This window comes from Streptopelia decaocto (assembly GCF_964273445.1).
Source record: "Streptopelia decaocto genome assembly, chromosome: 11".
NCBI lineage: Eukaryota > Metazoa > Chordata > Aves > Columbiformes > Columbidae > Streptopelia > Streptopelia decaocto.
This window is the reverse complement of record NC_138666.1, coordinates 4,965,228-4,983,583: the sequence shown is the minus strand read 5'-3', so window position 1 is coordinate 4,983,583 and position 18,356 is coordinate 4,965,228. Positions and strand designations below refer to the sequence as shown.

The 18,356-nt window shown below is 42.9% G+C and overlaps 1 protein-coding gene across 5 annotated transcripts in view; it reads left to right on the top strand.

The window, feature by feature from the left end:
• Window positions 1-372: 372 nt before the first annotated feature.
• AP1G1 (adaptor related protein complex 1 subunit gamma 1) overlaps window positions 373-18,356 on the top strand; it is a 43,646-nt gene continuing 25,662 nt past the window's right edge. The window contains exons 1-6 of one of the 5 annotated variants that reach the window (XM_082062721.1): window positions 373-605; window positions 8,682-8,885; window positions 13,001-13,125; window positions 15,619-15,760; window positions 16,992-17,088; window positions 17,678-17,754. In XM_082062721.1, the coding sequence (XP_081918847.1) occupies window positions 8,685-8,885; window positions 13,001-13,125; window positions 15,619-15,760; window positions 16,992-17,088; window positions 17,678-17,754 (642 nt within the window). In that variant the 5' untranslated portion in view covers window positions 373-605; window positions 8,682-8,684. Of the gene's footprint in view, window positions 606-1,131; window positions 1,266-4,553; window positions 4,570-8,068; window positions 8,886-13,000; window positions 13,126-15,618; window positions 15,761-16,991; window positions 17,089-17,677; window positions 17,755-18,356 lie in introns of those variants that run through there. The other 4 variants (XM_082062722.1, XM_082062723.1, XM_082062720.1 and 1 more) reach the window with 4 other exon arrangements.

Here is an 18,356-nt window from a genome sequence, read left to right as displayed (position 1 = left end):
TGCTCTTAGAATAATCTCCCCGCACATTTCCCGCGCCAGGCGCCCTGCGCCGTGCCCGCTGCCGGCGGAGAGCCGAGCCGCGGTGTCGCGAGGGCGCGACGCTGTCCCCGGGGTCACCGCTCAGCGCTTCAGCAGCGCGAGAAATCGCGGGCCGAGAGCGCCCTCCCTGCCGCTCCGCTGGGCTGGGCGGACGGGCGGGCAGCCCGCACGGCCCCGGAACCCCGCTCGCGGAGCCCCGGTCCCGGGCCGCGCGGCCTCAGCATGGAACAGCGCGCGCCGCGGGGGACCGCCCCGCGCTTGACGTCATCAGTGACTGCCACGGTGCTGACGCACCGCGCCTTCGCAAGACCGGAGCCGCGGGTGCTTCCGCCAAGAAAAGTAGTGCGAGCAGGCTTTTCCGCCCCGCAGCCGCCGGTACCGCGCCGCCGCTCTACTGCTCGCGCCGCCGCCGCCGCATCTCCGCGCGCGGCCGGTACAGGCCCGGAGGCTGAGGGGAGCGTGCCGGCTTGCGGATCCCTCCGCCTGCGGTATCGGTGCTGCGGCCGCGCCGCCGCCATTTTGAATGCCTGGCTGCTGCCGCTTCCTCCGCTGCAGGGACCGGCCCGGTGAGTGGGGCAGCGGCGTCCCCCGCCCAGCCCAGCCCAGCCTGCCGCGGCGTTCGCCGCTCACCCGCTCCCCTGCTCCCCTCCCTACGCCGTCGGCCGGGCTGGGTCTCCGCTGCCTCGGCCCGGGAGGTGCTGGCCGCCCAGGCCCCGCGTACCGTGGCTGCCCCTGCCCGCCGGTGGCCGCGGCCGGGACGCGGCCCCGCGGGCCCCCGCGGCCTTTCCTGCCTACGGGGGCCGCCCGGTGCCCTCCCACGGCCCCCGCAGCGCCACTCGTCTCGAGCTGCCTGCCCGCGGCCTGAGGCCCAGCCCGGCCCAGGCCCGGCCGGACTCTGCCCGCTCCGGGCGACCCCGCCGTCCGCGCCTCGGCCCGCGGCCTCGGGGCGCTGCTGCCGGGACCCCCGCCGCCCCTCCCCCGGGACTCGGGCAGCTCGGCCGGCGGTTTCACAAGTCCCGTCAGCACGGAGCGCCGTGACCGCCCGGGCCGGGCCCTGGCGCTGCAGGAGCAGCTCGGCTGTTTGCGTGTCTTTCCTTTGGTGTTTTATTGTGCTGCACAACTGCTCAGAGCGCTGTCGTTGGCGTCTCATACCGAGAGTGGTTGCCCGTTGGCTTATGGTTGCGTGGATTTTAATAGAAACAAAAACCTCCGATTTCTGACTGAAGGTATTTGCAAAAAACTGTTGACTCCGGGTTTCCGTTAGTGGCAGACTGTCCCAGAGTCAGTCTGTAAAGGCAGGTTCAAGTCCCTTCAAGCTTGGTCAAGTTCTCTTCTCTCACAGGCTATAAAACTAATTATAAGGTTTATTTTAATAATAAACTTTATTTTTCAGGTTCATAGATAAAACAGTTATGTGTTTTATTACGTTGCAAGTAATGCTTAAAAATGCTTAGTGATGTATTTTATTTTTGGATGCTTGAAATGTTAATGGACCATTGCAGAATCTCAGTGGGACACCTTTGGAAGGGTGACATTTCATGTGCGTGACCAGAAAATGTGTTTGGCCCATACTGGCTCAAACAAAGTACAACATATACGTATCATCATGTGCACAGTGGCCCTAGAATCTTATGTTTAAAATTGCAGAGATTTTTGTTTTTTTCCTGTTCTGCTTCTGTGTGACAGTGCACAGCTGGGTTCAGTGTGCCTGTTCCCCACCCTCTGCTCTAAACTACACTTGTTACCTTTTCCTTTGTTTATTTGCATGTTCCATTCTATTGCCACATTCTTTCTCTGCACTCATATGCATTCTGGTGTTTGGTACAGGATTTGAGAACTTTAATGGGGTACCTAAGAGCTCCATGAAGGCAAGAGACTGTGTTTTTTCAGAGGTGTTCAGTGTGAACCCCTCTGTTCCTCTGTGATGGGAGGAGAAGGGGAAGATATTTAAATTCATGTGAATTGGGAAGGGGAAAGTAAGTCTGGGGTAATTGTTTTGTGAAGGGATCCAACTTTTCTGTTTCCAGCATGTAAGATAGCTTTTTCAGATTTCCTGCTTTTAATGATAAAAAAGTGTTCTTTTTGTTTGTTTGTTTGTTTGGGGGTGTTTTTTGGGATGTTTGTTTTGTTCTTGTGACTGCTGGTCTGATTTTTTTTCTAAAGGTGTCTGATAGGAATGGAGGGGTCCTGCAGTGCCTTTATTGCAGTGTCCTGGCAAGAGAGTAAGGGATACAAAAATGTTCGATTCTTGATGGCTCCTTTGCTACAGAGACTTTCATTGGCATCATTGTAAACCAAAGCGAGATCAGGAAGTTTGTCAGACAATAGTGTAAAAAGGTTGTGAACAGAAGCAGAGGAACTGAAGTTATCTGTTCTTAGGACCACAGACCGATCTGGTTAACACAGCTCAGGTTTGGAAAGTCACTTTTCAAAGTGTAAGGGCTCATAAAATTCTTAACTGCTCCTCAAGGTGTGGGCACTCATTCAGCAGAGCTTCTTGTGCCTCTTTAATGTGAATATTTTTTATTTTTGTATGCATGCAGTGTATGTAACTTCAGGAGATGGCTTGTTTTATTTCTTTGTACGTTTTAATAACAGGGCAAACTTCTGAGTGAAAGTGGTGTTAATTTTTCTAGATTATGCTTGGCTATTCTCTGAGGAAAGGGGTCTGGTCTGCCTTGGTAGGAGTATTACTTCATTGCATGAGAGTTTTGCAGTTAATACATTAATATATGATGAAGCTGTAACTCAAAAAACAGTTACTCTGCCAATATCACAAGCAGTAGCATCAGCCTTTATCTGCTGTTTGGCACAGATGCTATAGCTAAAATCTGAGATTAGAACTTCCTAGGGTGTAGCTGAAATTACCTGTTATCTTGTAAAGTTTACGTTAATAAATGTAAAAATGTGGGGTTTCATCTTTCATCTGACATTGAGTGAGGTGAAGAAAAGTGTGGGGTTTTTGTCACAAAATAGTAGCTTTTTCTCTGTTATTTTAACTCTGCAGGAAAGTGAACAGGAAGTAAACCAACCAGGTTACCTTACAGATCAGAATAGTTGGGAAACTAGGAGCAAGTGAGAAATACAAAGGTAATGGACGTCAGCAGTAACTGAAGATTAGAAACAGAAGCAAGGAAATCTGGAATTTTGGTCTCATCTATCATGCTGATCAGCTATGTAGATGTGCTAGTTATTCTTCCAACGCTTCGTTCATTGGCTTCTAAATAAAGGGAAATATTTATTTTCTTTTTTGGCAGATGTTGCCATTAATATTTGTAATGATTGAAAGCTCAGTGCATCTCTTGAGGTGAGGTGGGGAGTTGTTTGGTTTGGTGTGTATGTCCTGCTGTGCACGAGTGGAACCTCATCGAAAGCACTCGCCTGTCTCACTGATGTGCCATTGATGTGCCATCTGGATGTGCTGCTGGGCTGCAGGGAGCAGAGAAGATCTCGATGTGCCGCTGGAGCAGAGGAGGAAGGGCTGCTGGGTCTGGCTGGCAGCCTGTTGAAGCTGAAGGTCTCAGCAGTTCGGCATCCCCTGGCACTGTCCTCTTGGCCGCTCCTGAGCAGCGTGGTGGCTTGTCTCTTCACTACTCTTGTGCTGCATTTCTTGGTTTTTGAATGTAGTTGGAAATGGGACCATCACTTCTTCTGAGACCATTTTGTAACTTTTGATTTGGGGTGTGGTTTTCCTTACTTGATGTCTTTGCCACCCCACCACCCCCGTGCTGTCTGTATGCCCTGCCAAGTGTTAACACTGGTGCTGTTCCCTTATCGTCCTCGATGGTGAAGCCACTAGCTAGCTGCCTTCATTTCTTTTTTATTTTTTCTGATGTTACTTATTTTCTACTTTTTAGTTCTCTGTTGTATTAAATAGCGTTTTCTCAAGAGATTATTTCCCACTTGGAGTGTTGTATGGTTGGTTGCTTTTTTTCTCAGCTCTTTTATGTTGCTTTTGCCCTTCTTTGCCCTTCTTGATGATGATAGTGCCCCTTGGTTAGGTGTTTACTGTTTCCTATGTAAATATTTGTAATATTAGGCTATATACCAACCTCTTTCCTTTTGTTCACAGCTTCATCTCCCTTTGCAGTGTATATTTCTGCTTTTACTGCCAATATGCGTTTTTGTTTGGTTGGTGTTTTTAAGTCTGTGATGGAAGTGTGAAACCTGCTGACAGCAGTGTGGAGTTGAGGCCATCAGGATTTAGTACTTAACCATTGCAGTTATTCCTTTCATGTGCTCCAGATCTGCCTCTGCTCTTGTGTACAGGAGGCTTGATTCAGTTACAGTGGAGCAAGTGGGGAAGTTCTGCTACTGATTTCAGTTGGTGCTTGGGTCAGGCTTTAATTATGTAACTTCCCAAAAGCTGGTTTTGCTTGAGGAATGTGAGAAATTCTGTGTGCATTGGGCTGGAGCAGCTCAAGTTGTCTATTTCGGATATGTTTGAAAATGCCTATTTCTTCAGTCTTAGATTGCTTTCTAGGATGAACCAAGTTCAGAAATACTCTTTACAGGAAAAGCTGTTACTGGGTATGTATCTTACTTGAATTGAAAATTCAGACTATTTCCCCAAACAGTAAAGCCCTTCTTTGAATAATTCCATAAGCTTTGATAGGTTTTATAGTGTACAGTTTCCAGAATTCAAGGCTAAATAATAATGGTATTCTAAAACATGTCAGATAATTTGGTAATTTGTCCTAAACAAGTTGTTAAGCATACTTTTTTTTTTCATCGAAAGAGTGGTTTTATTTTTTTTTTTTTTAGACATAAGCTAATATTTCCGAATAGCTTCCAGAGAGAAGGATCTCAACTCAAGTCCTTTTGTCTTTACACTGTAGTTCCTGATAGAGCAATATAGCTTGGTTGAAGCACTTGAGCATTTTACATGTGAGTTTTGGTAATTTTAGGTGGTTCTTATAAAAGGTCATTTGGTGAACAGTCATTTCAATAGGATTGTATATTCTTAGAGAGACTTTTAGTAAGGTTCTATAAATATTCATGGCATAATGGCATGTTGAGTAAAATCTTTAACTTTGAAACATGACAAGCTTAGCTAGTAAAAGATTATAAAAGGGGAGAAAGTAGTGGTTTAGAAGCATAACTTAGTCAAAAATGAAATTGTTTTAATACATTATGATTTTGGGGTTTTTTATTTTTTTCACTTTTGGATAGCTTGTTAGGAATTAGTTGCATAAAGAAAGAGTGCTTTTTTTTAGTTAGTTCAGGGGAAGAATGCATTAATAGCAAACTAGGAAACAAGCTGGAATTCTTATTTTAAAGGAGCTTAGAGGCTAGCCACCTACCTTGGAACTAATCTGAGGTAGATACTGAACTCTCTCAGAAGCTTTCATCTTGATAGTAGGAAGGAGCCAGGCCTTCAAAATGAGAAGGAGGAAACAGAGTGGCTGAGGTCAAAGAATTTTGTGTCTAGTTGTACCAGACATAGTGAGTATTAACTGGTAGGCTCTTTTCAGCTGCTTGGGGGTCATCCCTTAATTTTAGAGCATGTAGTTAGCAAAGAAATGGCAGAGGGAAAGCGCTGCTGGAAACAAAGTGAGGAAAGAGGTAACTACTAAAAACTGCCTCATCGTTTATGTTAATGTGCAAGGATTTAAAACACATGCCTGTACTGATGAAAAATGTTAATTAATCCCGAAGAACAGGACCTGCTCCTTTGAAGGAAGTCCCAAGCAGCACTTAGCTTGCTGGAGTGAAACTGCAGCTCTGCTGTTACTGGATGGTGGTGGTTGCCCTCCCTCTGCTAGTTATCTTGGGCAATAAAATGCATTTCTGTATTATAGAAAATTCTGTAAAATTAATTTTTTCGTAGCAGTTTGCTATTTGATAACTTAGTAGTAGTCACCTGAAGCTGACTTTTCTTAATCTTTTATGTGGTTCATAATATGAATTTCAAGATTGTCTCATCTCAGGACAAATGATACAGTCACAATGAGATGATCACTTAAGTGTTTTAGTTCTTCTAGGCTCTAAATTGTTTAATCCTCTTTATATCTTGCTTTTGTATTTCTTTATTTTTGTTTTAACTCCCATTATTAATCTGTTTATTGATGTATAGTCCTAATTCCCTCCTTTAGTGCAGTCTGTGTGGTTGTATTTCAAGTCCCAGTAAGATTTTTTGATGTGACTGTTTGACTGCCTTGGCAGAGCTATGCTGTGGTTTTGCTGCATGTTGTCCATACTTTGTTTATATGATAAAGATTTGTTAATAAATCATCTTCTAGGGCCTCTTGAAGCCCTATTCCATTCTTTGTGCCCCTTATGATGCTGCAGCTTCCTGGAGTGCCAGCTGTGTGTCCATGGGGACACGAGACCTTGTGCCTGTCCTGCTGCTGCAGCTTGTCCCTGTGCTCAGTGAGCCAGTCCCCGGGCAGGGCTGGCTTGGCAGCGTGTGTGCGGAAAAATGTTTGTTTCATGTTCTGTGATCTATCAGAATCCTAGAAAACCGACACACAAGGGATGCTGAGAGTTGATTTGAGTAAGGGAAGGGAAAGGCACGGAACTGATGGGTGTTTCCTCTAGAAAGGAACAAGAACAGTGGAGCTGCTGTGGTCTTCTCTTCCAGTTAGTGGCGGTTCTTTCCTTCAGCTCTGCATCTGGAAGTGCATACTGGTTTGAACTGTATCACGAGAAGTGTTGCTGTATTGTGTGAATTAGTGTTTTCCATCCTGCAGGAATATCGGTGTAATTTTGCTGCCTGCCTTCTACCTCCTCTGCCTGTTTTTCTCCCAAGTCTGCAAGCTACATGGTCTGCCCTGCAGTCCTGCTGCTGCATGTCGAAGCATTGTGGCCTTAATACTTAAGTTACAGCCTGACCCTGGATGGAATCATGCAGATAAACATGGGCTTGTCCAAGAGATGTGAATGATTGATGGGGTTGCTTTACTGAATATGAAAATATACAAACCTCAAAAAGCTAAAGGAATTTGCTTGGAGGTAGGAGTGAAACTTGAGATTCCAAATGACTTTATCAGGTATTGTGATACCTTCACAAAACCTGGTTTGTTTGCTCAGATGTCTTGGATTTATGATGATTAGCTTTCCTGACCCCTACAAACTATGGATCTTTGCTTGATGACCAAGGGGCATATGCTGCTAATCTTAGAGCTCTGGGAGAGATTAACCAACAGGACATGAAAAATACCAGTTCAGGCATCCCCAGCTCCTTCGTTCATATGTTTGAGCCGCACCATGTAGCTGTATTCTTTTAATGAAGTGGTAGTATCTGCCCCAGCAGTCTCTGCTGGCTTGGCTTCTCCCAGTTTTCTAGTTATTTACTCAGTAGACCTTCTCTCAGTATCATCTTGGTGCTTGTCACCTGGTATAGTCAGTGATCTAAAAGCTGCAATTGAAGTTTTTGTGGGCAGCACATGGCTCTTCAGGTTTACGTATTCTGCAGATGCCTCTAGTAGGAGTAGGAAGAAACAGGCAAAGTGAGTTTAAACATTTTTAACTTTCTAAGTTAGTCCCTGCTAACTCTGTATGTTTGCCAGCCTGTTCTGTGGTGTCATGCAAAGCAGTTAGTGCAGTATTTGAATGCATAGATTTTTCTGATGTGGTAGTGCTTGAAGTGTGTGACACACTGTTCTGGGAGGACAGTGACCCAAACAAAATCTGTAGCAGACTGCCATAGTAACTTTTTACAAGTTGGTGTGGCATGATCTGTTATCAGAATGGCTCAGTTGTGTTTACCATCTTGGGTGGATGAAAAAAGACTGTAGAGATGCTTGCATAGTCTGATCCCCCACAACATCAAAAGTCAGCTTTGGTGAGCATGACCTAAAAAGTTCAAATGTTGAACATAATTTTTAAGTTTGGCTTTTCTTTGGGAGCCTTTTTCCTGTCGAGTGGTGCTCAGAAGACTGAGTTGCTCTCTAGGTCAGATGGCTCCATCAGTATTCCACTTGGTGAAGCAAAACTACTTGAAGTTCATGTAGAATATACTCTTCTTGTGTAGTATTTCATACCAGTGCCATCAGACAGTAACATGACAGGCTTGTTTTAGAAAGGATTGCGCTGTTTGGTGTCTAGTAAAAGGATGGTGTTAACTTTATTTTTAAAAGAAGATTCTCTGAAATATCCACACAGCTGGGGTTACTCTTCCATCTGCTGTTTCTGCCGACTTCCACGCCTCTAGGGAGGAAGTGTGCATGGCACCAGTTTGTAGGATTTTTGAAGCTTGACTATCTGAAATACTTGGATGAAATCTTGTGCAAGTTATTAAACAACATTGCTTTTCATTAATATAAAGGATTTCTGTCCCAAGTGGTCATGATTTTGGGATCAACTCTCTTTGGAGCCTGACTTCTCTGGGGAGAGACACATGATGTCGATATGAGAGCCTACGTTGCAGAGTGCCATTTCTGCATGTTTTGGGTGGGAGAGTTGTCACGTTCATCTGGCAGCCAGCTCAGAGCATAGCAATTCCTGTATCTAGTGTTCTGGAAGAGCAAATGTGAGGTACAGTGAATTCCTCTGCTGAAGCAGTCTGCATTGTCATAATTCTTGTACTTATATAGTTGTAGGGTAAAAAAGGAAAAAAAAAAAAAAAAAGGCAAAAGTATGAGACCATTATGAAGCCTTCAGGTACAGTACAAGATTTAAAGCTCTCTTTCTTCTCTCAGAGGATGCCAGCCCCCATCAGACTGCGGGAGTTGATCCGGACCATCCGGACAGCAAGAACCCAGGCAGAAGAGCGTGAGATGATCCAAAAGGAATGTGCTGCTATCCGGTCATCCTTCCGAGAGGAAGATAACACATACCGATGCAGAAATGTGGCAAAGCTGCTGTATATGCACATGCTGGGATACCCCGCACATTTTGGACAGGTAGGTTCAGTGCTTGCTGTGCTCTCTGCATATGCCAGTCTGCATTGTGTGTTCTGGGCACATTGACTTGTTTGGAGCATTCCTAGCTGTAGTTTTGCTGCCTACTCTATAGGATGTTTTGAGGACTGTCTTCATGTATCTTCTGAACATGAAGTTAGTTTTGACTTTGTTAGTGAGGTCTGCTGTTTGGAGACTCCCATATTTTGGTAGGAAGCTTAGGATTGATTTGCTTTTGCCAGGCTGTCTGCCCCTCACCATTCATGTTTCTGCAGAGCAGTCATTCTTAGACCACATTCCGGTACATACGGATATTTCTAGATGGGTTCCAAACAGCACTCTGGAGTTCTGTCTCTGATGGAAAATGCCAGATACTTCAAAGGAGGTTCTATACCCTTTTCCTTCTAAAGCAATCTGTTCTAGGCAAATAAGAGCTGGTCTGTTCCCAGGAATAAGAAACTGGTGATCCTTATTCCCATCTTAGTGAAGTGACTTGGAGAATGCTGTTATGAGTTTTCCATCTCTTAGCTTACTTTTGACATGCTGTGTTTGGCACAGATTGTGGAAAAGGGAGATAGGAAGACAGGAGTTCTTGATCTACAAGATGTCCTTCAAGTTGTGTTTGCTTAGTCTTTGGGGCATAGTGAGTTTTGCTTAGAAGTCAGTAAGTGCCCTGCTAGCAGTAACCTAACCTAGGCCTTCCATAAATCCAAATGAAAAGTCAGTGGAATTGTTGTATCCCTTAAAGTAGCTTTATGTCTTGGAAGTCTATCCATTTGTGATTGGATTTACCAGTCCTGACATGTCTCATTGAAACAGAAAACTCAAACCACTGAAATGCAATTCCAAATAGTCTTCGTGTTAGGGAGTGAGTCTGGGCTGTGCTATTGCATATCAAGTGCATAAGCTTACTTCTACATGATTGCATTCTTCTCACAGGACAATGAGTTGTTGCATAAGAGCAAGTGAATTTGTGTATTATCCTGTTCTTAACACTTCACACAGCCAGGCTCCCTGGTCCGATAGAGAAACTTCCTGTCACAAAAATGAAGGCTAAGGACGAGCTGCAAGAAGAATGAAAAGTGTTACAGATAAGTCTCAGCTAGAACTTCCATATTTGGCCAATGTTAGGAACTTGTTTAAATTTTATTTGAATTATTTTATGTTGTTATTCAAGTACTTAATCCCATGCATGGAAGACTAGACCAGTTATCTAATAATTTTTTCAGTTTCTGCTTTGGTCAGTTATGGTAAATTACCTCTTCACTCTTCGTGGAAGGAGAGTAAACCAGATTGTTCAATATCTCTTATTGCTGGGGTTGCTGCATCTCAGACAGAAGTATCTCTGCTGACTATTTTGGAAACAGAGTATTTTATTCACTGGCCTTGGTTCTCATGCAGTTTGTCAGCTGCCTGTCAGGACCATATGCTGAGGAGGGATTTTAATAAGTGTTCTGCAAGTGAGTAAGTTGCAGACCTTTGCACATCCTCACTGCTTATAACTGGAAAGAATCCTTCAAAGTGCTGATGTTGTGCAGGTGCAGTGTAGTTTGCACAAGCGTGGGTGCCTGTTGAAGACACATGCTGTTCCAGCAGTGAAGTCTTGTAGATAGACAGTCTGGCATTGTAGACAGGAATTTTCAGAGAGTGACAGGATAAATATGCAGGAAATGTGTTTTGGTGAAAAACAGAATAGGCCCACAGGCCATGTTAGACAGTCTCTGTTAAAGATGTAAGCAGACGTCTGACTTCAGCTAACAGTGTGGATGGGATAACCAATAACAGAAAAGAATTTACAGAAGGTGTCAGAAGTAGTGAATGGTTGGTCTACTTCTTTCCAAGCCAGGGATCCTCAACTTTGACCCAGGGTGTCTTGTACAGAAATATGAGCGTGAGTACCATATTTAGCCAGTGTATGCTGAAATGCACTGGATGCCAAGCTGTCTCTTGAGTGGGTACAAATGCCATTTGTGCAAGTTGAGAAGGCATCGGGCAGCCTGGGCAAATGGTCAAAAAACTTTATTATTATTATTATTGTCATTATCTCCACTTGAAAAAAAAATGCACTTGGAAGAGTGGCTATGTCAGTAAAAACTTGGGTAAATTGTAGTCTGGCTATATGCCTGTATCATATCCGACTTTACTAGTGTATCTGTTACAGTACTGATGTAGCAGATTTTAGTTGTTTGTTTGAATGAAATGGATATAACGGTATCAAGATTTCTTCCACTAATTAGACCTACTAAGAGCTTCAGCTGATCATGTTTCTCAGTATTGCTGTGCCTGAAGTTAGTTTGCATGCGTTTGTATGCAAGTGAAACAAGAGCTCATCAGCCTTTCACAGAGTAAGTTTCAATATCTTTCAAATAGAAAAGTACTAGAAATTCGTCTTACAGTATCTGTTGCAGTCATTAGTTTCCTTCTGCTTTTTCGTAGTCATTCATCTTCTGCCTGTGGCTCTTACACTGTAGCTTAGATGTCATCAGTTCTACGTGACATTTTTGCAGAGGGTTGTATTGGAAAGTATCTTGTAAACCTGGAAAAGAAAGCTGTTTGGGAGGTGCCTTTTTCTCTTACAGAAAGCACTGTAAAGATAAGAGATTGCTATCTAGTGTTCTGTTCTTCATCCCTGGTTGATCTTGCCCATTCATGGAAGTTCAGTTATCCTTGTGGATGACTGATCTTATTGTTGAGAGGTGTTCCTGTATTCTAGATCTTCAGCCTCTTTAAACCTAGCAAACTGAACTTGCTTTCTTTCAAGCTTTTTCTTACCACTTTGTCACCCTTGTCACCCTGCACTAGCGGGGTGTTCACGTGTGACAATTTGTGGCATAATTGAGATGCCATGCAGTGGTGGGAGCTGGTCGGTGGCTTGGCTATAGCACTTCAACTTAGGTTTTCTTATCAGTATCCTGCACAACTTTACCTTCCTGATGTGTGTGTGCTTCTTGCATCTCACCTGTGTCTGTGCCTTGTTCAAGCTTCCCTGTAGCTGGGCCCATGAAGGACTGTTCATGGTGCCCTGTATTTCTGGCTGTGCATGTCCCCTTCCTTTCCAATGGGTCCGTTGCAAGCTTTGTCTGGCCCCTCCTGCACCCACCCTGTACGCTCACTGGCTGCCCCAGCTACTTTGTAGAGCAAGTCAATGGGATGTGTTGGCCAGGGACAGGTCTCTTACCTGTTTTGAGAAGCTGTTTCTGCTGCTTCCCTGCCTGGAAAGTAGAGATTGATTCTACTTGATTACCTACCTGTTAGAGAAAGATATGTTAGTGTGCAGAGTATCTCTGTTGTGTTTGCTTTTTTTTTTCTTCCCAGTAAGAAAGTGTTAAGTTTAAAAATAAGTTAGCAATTAAATTCTTAATCAGCTGATTGCAAGTGGCAGCTATGCATGTTATTGTAGGGATCTTCTTCATGCTGTTGAACACAGGTGACATTTCTGCACGGTGGAAGGAAAGCTCGTAGTGGCTACACTGCCTGTGATTTTGTTCAAACTTCAGGTGTTCGGAGATTCGAGAGCAGCACAAAGACTTAACTATCTCTGACTGTACCTAAGGTTTACCTGGCTAGCAGTTTAGTTACGGATCATAAGAAGCAAAAACTGATTTTGACAAGTTATTACAGAGCCTTGATCATTTCTCTAGTAGGTAGGTGGACCCTTTTAAGCCTGATTCAGAAGTTTCTGGTGCATATCACACATGACACGTGATCTAGATTTCCAGATGTTTACTATTTTGTTTTTAATAATGGATTCTTATCTCTATAAATACGTTACATTTTGCTTTTGTGATCTCATATAAACCCACATATCTGGTATATCTGAGGTCATAGGAGGCCAGCAGCATCTGGCTACTTCAAGATGCAGGAGGTGCTATTGACTTTTCTGCTGGCTTGCTGGGAGCTTTGGGCAGGTCATTTAACTTTTTTTTGTTTTCCACATCACCAGAATGGGAATAAAGTATACTTTTAAAAATGCATTCTGAGAGACCTAAATGAGTAAACATCAACATTCATACTGTTTCTCCTCTGGCTAAGAAGTAGTTTAAGCTAATTCTGTCTTTTTTTTTTTTTCTCCTTCTTTTTTTTTTTTTTTTTTCTTTTTTTTTTTTTTTTTTTTCCAGTTGGAGTGCCTCAAGCTCATTGCCTCTCAGAAATTCACAGACAAGCGCATTGGGTATTTAGGTGCCATGTTGCTGCTGGATGAGAGACAGGATGTCCATCTTCTTATGACCAATTGCATCAAGAAGTAAGGGTACCACCTCTCTCTCCATCAACACATGCTTTGAGGTCTCAGGATCTGAAAGTACACTCCTGGCCGTGGTATCTTGAGTACTTTAGTTTTTTCCCCTTGTATTAGAAAACTGGTATCTTCAATTTTGTTGTGTGCTGTTGACCATACAAGACTGTTCTAGTATTGTACTGTATTGGATGATCCTGTCTAGCGTAATATAAAATTGCATTGGTCCTCAAGAGGTCTGTGTGGCAAACAACACTTGGTGTAACTACTGTTACAGAGTGGTAGTACGTGTTTCTGGAGGTCATGCTGAGACAGATAAAATCAGGAAGATGAAATGGCCACAGTAAGCTGCTCAACCGGTGCAGGAGACCTCCAGTTATTGAAAAGAACTGTCTTCCATTTCTGTAAATCAGTTATCTCCCAGCTTGCAGTAGGAAAGAACTAGGCGAGCATTAATACAGCATCAATAAAGGTCCATGCACCTTTTCAAATATGACTGGATCAGGTGTTTTTATAATACTGTTAAAACTTTGTAGGCTGGACTGGCCATCATTTGTTGCAAAGTCATGTTCATTGCTGCAGCTATGTGATGTTGTATTTGTTTGATTCTGCTGAGGAGCTCTGAAGAGCTGTTGGACTCCAAGGATCAAGGCTGCTTCCTTTTTAAGGCTGGCCTAAGGGTCCTGATGAATGGTTTTCCTTGGGAGCAAGGCAGCAACTTGGGATGTACTGTCTGCTTGGCATCTTGCTGAAATTGGACAAGAGGGAATGGGAAATAATCCTTTTTTTAAACTTTTTTTTCTCCTCTCAGCAAAATGCTGTTAAACTGAGACTTTTACATTACAGTTTAGTAGATGATGATTGGTGCATTTCCAATAACACTGCTTTTCAAGATGAGTGAGAGCAGGAATGGAACAACTGTGTTCTGGTTGATTTATCCAAAGACTTGCTTGGTTGTGTGTAGTGTGTCTGTTTTTATTATTACGTACTTTTAGAATATAAGCCTCCCAGATATTAGCAAGTAAAGTATTGATCTTCAGTTAGACTGTGGCCTCAAAGTGCTTGGAAAGAAACTTGACAAAAAACTGCATTCCTGAGAATCTGCTAGTTTGGACCTAGTGTCCAGGAGAGAAGAGACATTTGTCTAAGGGTTTTTCATGAAATGTCATACCTGTGACACTCTCCCATTAGAACTAGGCTGCTAGGTTAGTGCTTCTTTTGATTGCTTGTGCTAAAATGATTTGTGTGGTAGTGAGTTTGAACTGGAAATGAGTCAGACTGCAGATGAGCAAAACTGTTAGACAACTTCCCACTGCCTCAGCGGGTTGTTTTTTTCTTTCTCATTTGGCTTCCGTATCAACCACTTTGTCTTGCTTTTATCGAGACACTGAGGGATTCAATTCATGGCATTGTCTTTCATTATTTTATAGCAAAAAATGCAATCACCCTTGTGAAGCACGTACTTGCTATACACGCAGCTGTATGTAGCTGCCAAAAATTTGTTAAAGGAAGGAAACAAAAAACCAATGCATTTAGTGGCATGTGCTACCTATTCCTTCATCTGCATGTTGCCCTAGCTGCTTGATGTTATAACCAGAACACTGTCTCGCTTTCTTGCACGTTGAGCACATTTGGTTACACACCACTCGTTTCCCCTGCTCTCCCATCACACAATCCCCAGCTCACCTCCCAGACCAGGAACCAGAGTTTTTACTTTCTTGAACATTGAGTCCTGAGTACCATAGCAACATGAGGACCAAGTAGTCTGATGGAAAGTAAAGTAGTATAGAAGTCAGTTTTACAGGCGGTTGGCATTGCTGTGTGGAAGCTGTGTTGTACTTGGTGTGACACTGGTTGCTGACCTCGTGAATAGCGTCTACTTTTAGATGGTTTGATTTCTTACTGACAGCTTTTTGCATCTTCCTTAGGCATATGAATAGTTAGGATTGCTAAACAAAATTCCTCTATGGATTGTTTTCAAGATGTGCGAGTGGTAGGGTTTGTGGTTTTTACTCAGGATAGAGGATATTTTTACATAGATTTTTATATACTATTTGGTTTGTAAATGCAGAGGCTAAAGCCTATCCTAGAACGTTTAAACTGGGACAGCCAACAGTCACTGCAGGACTCTACTTAATGTTGGGTTCTTTTCTGCATGCAAGTTCTGAAAGACAATGTTTTGGCCTTACTTTAGAAGTTTTAATGGAATTCTGTGTGGTCTTCCCTCTTCTCAGTTCAATCCCTAGGTATCCATCTAATAGTTTTAACCAAGCGTTTTATCATTACAATTCTAAGGATTCTAAGTAGAAGTCATAGCAAACCCTGTGGTCCCTGCACTCCAAGCTGCTGTTGCTCCTTATGCATGTTCCCAAATAGCTGAGACTCCAGAGAGTTCTGGGCCATTCGTGCAACTGGTTGGGTGACTGTAGATACAGATGCCTTTTCTTGTGTGTTCAGGTTTCGTGTGCATGCTGATTGGCTTTTTTTTGTTCTCCTTTACAGTGACCTTAATCACAGCACGCAGTACGTGCAGGGGCTGGCACTCTGCACTCTTGGCTGCATGGGCTCCTCAGAAATGTGCAGAGACCTTGCAGGAGAGGTGGAAAAGCTCCTCAAAACTTCCAACTCCTATCTTAGGAAAAAGGTACTTCAGGGAACTTTTGAATACTTTGTTATGGATTGAAACTCAAGATCGATCAGATACCTTGCTAATATCTGGAATACTAGATGGCCTGGATCACACAGCTGAGTATTTTCCTAATGTGCAAGACAGATAGAGGTCAAAACTCCCTGTCTTATCTGTAGCAGACATGCATGTTAGCCTCTAAAAGACAAGCCTCTAACAGGTGAGGCAGTTGTTTCTGTTTTGATACTCTCTACCTTGGGGTTATTGATTGTAATGTGAACACCTGCCCATTCAGACACTAACCCCAGACCTCGGGTCGTCAGTTTTATTTCTGTATCTTCTCAGATAAGTCAGAGAAACTTTGATCATTAACAGGGCAGGATGATATCTGAAGATTTGAACCTGTTTGATGAGGATGACAGAAGTATGTGAGATGAAAAGGTTAATGGCTTGAAAGGGGCAAACAATTATAAATTGTCTCATTGCAGTAGCAAGTGAGCCATAGCATCTGCAAGGTGTGATCAGCCTTGTTCTTTTAAATTTATTTCATTACAAAGCTGCCTGGAGCAGTAAGATTTAGGAAGAGATGCATTGTTCCTTCTTCATCTAGTGCCGGATCTAGAGAGAGATTGGAGAGGAAGCAATGCTAAGGGGTATTGCTGCATTCTGGGAACACGCCCTCAGTGCACTTAATTTTTAAGCAGCTGCAAAGAATAGTGTCTTGCTTCCACACCCTAGAAGAAATAGGTGATTTTTTTCCAGTATACTTTTGTTCTTCATAGGACCCATCACCTGCAGGAAGAAGATCTTTTGTGGAGAAGAAAAGAAAATGAGCCATAAATTTGACATAAATTTCATTATTTACTACCAATGCATTATCCTCTCCCTAGCAACAGGAAGACAGACTGAAGTGGCCCTATTAAAGGCAGAACTGCTTTGCAGTTAATACCACTTCTGAAGTGAATAATGTAAGAATGAACCATTGCTAATGGGAGTATTACTTTGTAGCTCAGTGCTTTTTTTGTTTGGTTTGGTTTTTCTCCCTTCTCACACATGATAGTTGTATTGAACTCTTCTCTGTGATGCTGTTTAGTATAATTTGTAGTAGAGAGATGGAAAAGCATACAATAAACTGTCCAGACCTTTTGATATAATTAAATTTGCAGTAATTCCCACTGTGCTAGGTGTTATCAAAGCACGTATGGTTGTCCTTACAGCATGTACTAACAGAGCTGTTTCTCCCATACAGGCAGCGTTGTGTGCTGTTCATGTCATTAGAAAGGTGCCTGAACTCATGGAGATGTTCCTGCCAGCCACCAAAAACTTGCTGAATGAGAAGAACCATGGTAATATCTGAGATACTACTTAGCAAGGCTATGCCGTTCTTTACAGGATGGTGCACTTGCTACCTAAACCTTTTGTTTGAAGGAACTTTTGAGGTGGATTTGTGTTTTGTTTCTTCCCTTTCCTATGCAGTGGAAGCAAATGTCATTCAGAAGGCAGGGATGTTTATGACTGCTAGTCAGCAGGACTTTTGCATGGCATAGGTGACAAGAGGAACTCTTACACTCTTTTTTGATACACTTTAGGGCGGGTTTCTAGAGAGTGAGAATGGTTTGGGTTGGAAGGGACCTTAAAGATCATCTAGTCCAACTTATGCCTGTTACCATCTGACTGTATATTTAGTATGTAAGTGTCTGCAGGCAAAGTCCAATTTCTCTCCTCCTTTGGCCTTTAGTTGCAGCTTTAAGACATGAGCAGATCCCTTGGGCACAGTTGCAAGTGCAAATAAATTTCGGGATAGATATGTTGGATTCAAGATTTTTTTTTTTTTAAATGATTTTCTGTTGTTTCCGTATGATCTTTGTTATGTGTCTGGAGCCAATGAAATTATGTTAAATGTGGATGCTTTTTTCTTTTTCCCCTCACCTTTAGGTGTTCTTCACACGTCGGTTGTCCTCCTCACAGAGATGTGTGAGAGAAGCCCAGACATGCTTGCACACTTTAGAAAGGTAAGTGTGAATTGATAATATTGCAGAGTTCAGAGTTTGCTTGTGGTGGCTTTGGGTTTGGTTATGGGTTTTTTGTGCGTCTTCTTTTTTTTGCCCATGCATCCTCTTAGTCTCCCTAGTGAAAGCAGTGTGCACTTCTTTTAATACTATCATTAAAACTGCCTGGATGAAGAATTTATTGATACTGTCTGCGTGTTACGAAAAACTTTAAAAAAAAAAAAAAAAGTGGGAATTTTGCATGTATCTAGCCCTAACCCCCTTCAATAACTGGATATGCTACAAAACATCAGTCTTAAGACTGTGCAATATGAAACTCATCCTAAAGTTAGGTTTAAAGAGTTGTCTTTGTTCCTTTAGTGTTTTTCCCTCTTTGTAGCTAATTATATTGTTAGAATGGTTATATATTAAACATGAAGTGGCAAAGATGAAAATCTGAGGCTTATACCAACACCTAAAAGTCTTAACCACAGCCACACAATTTTATAAACTCAGGTCAAAAGTACCAGTGGAAGTTCTAGTCCTGTGTATACCTCATCTCTGGTGCATGCTGTATTACATAATTTTCTGGTTTAGTTTAAGGGTTCCTGCTCTGGTTAGGAGTG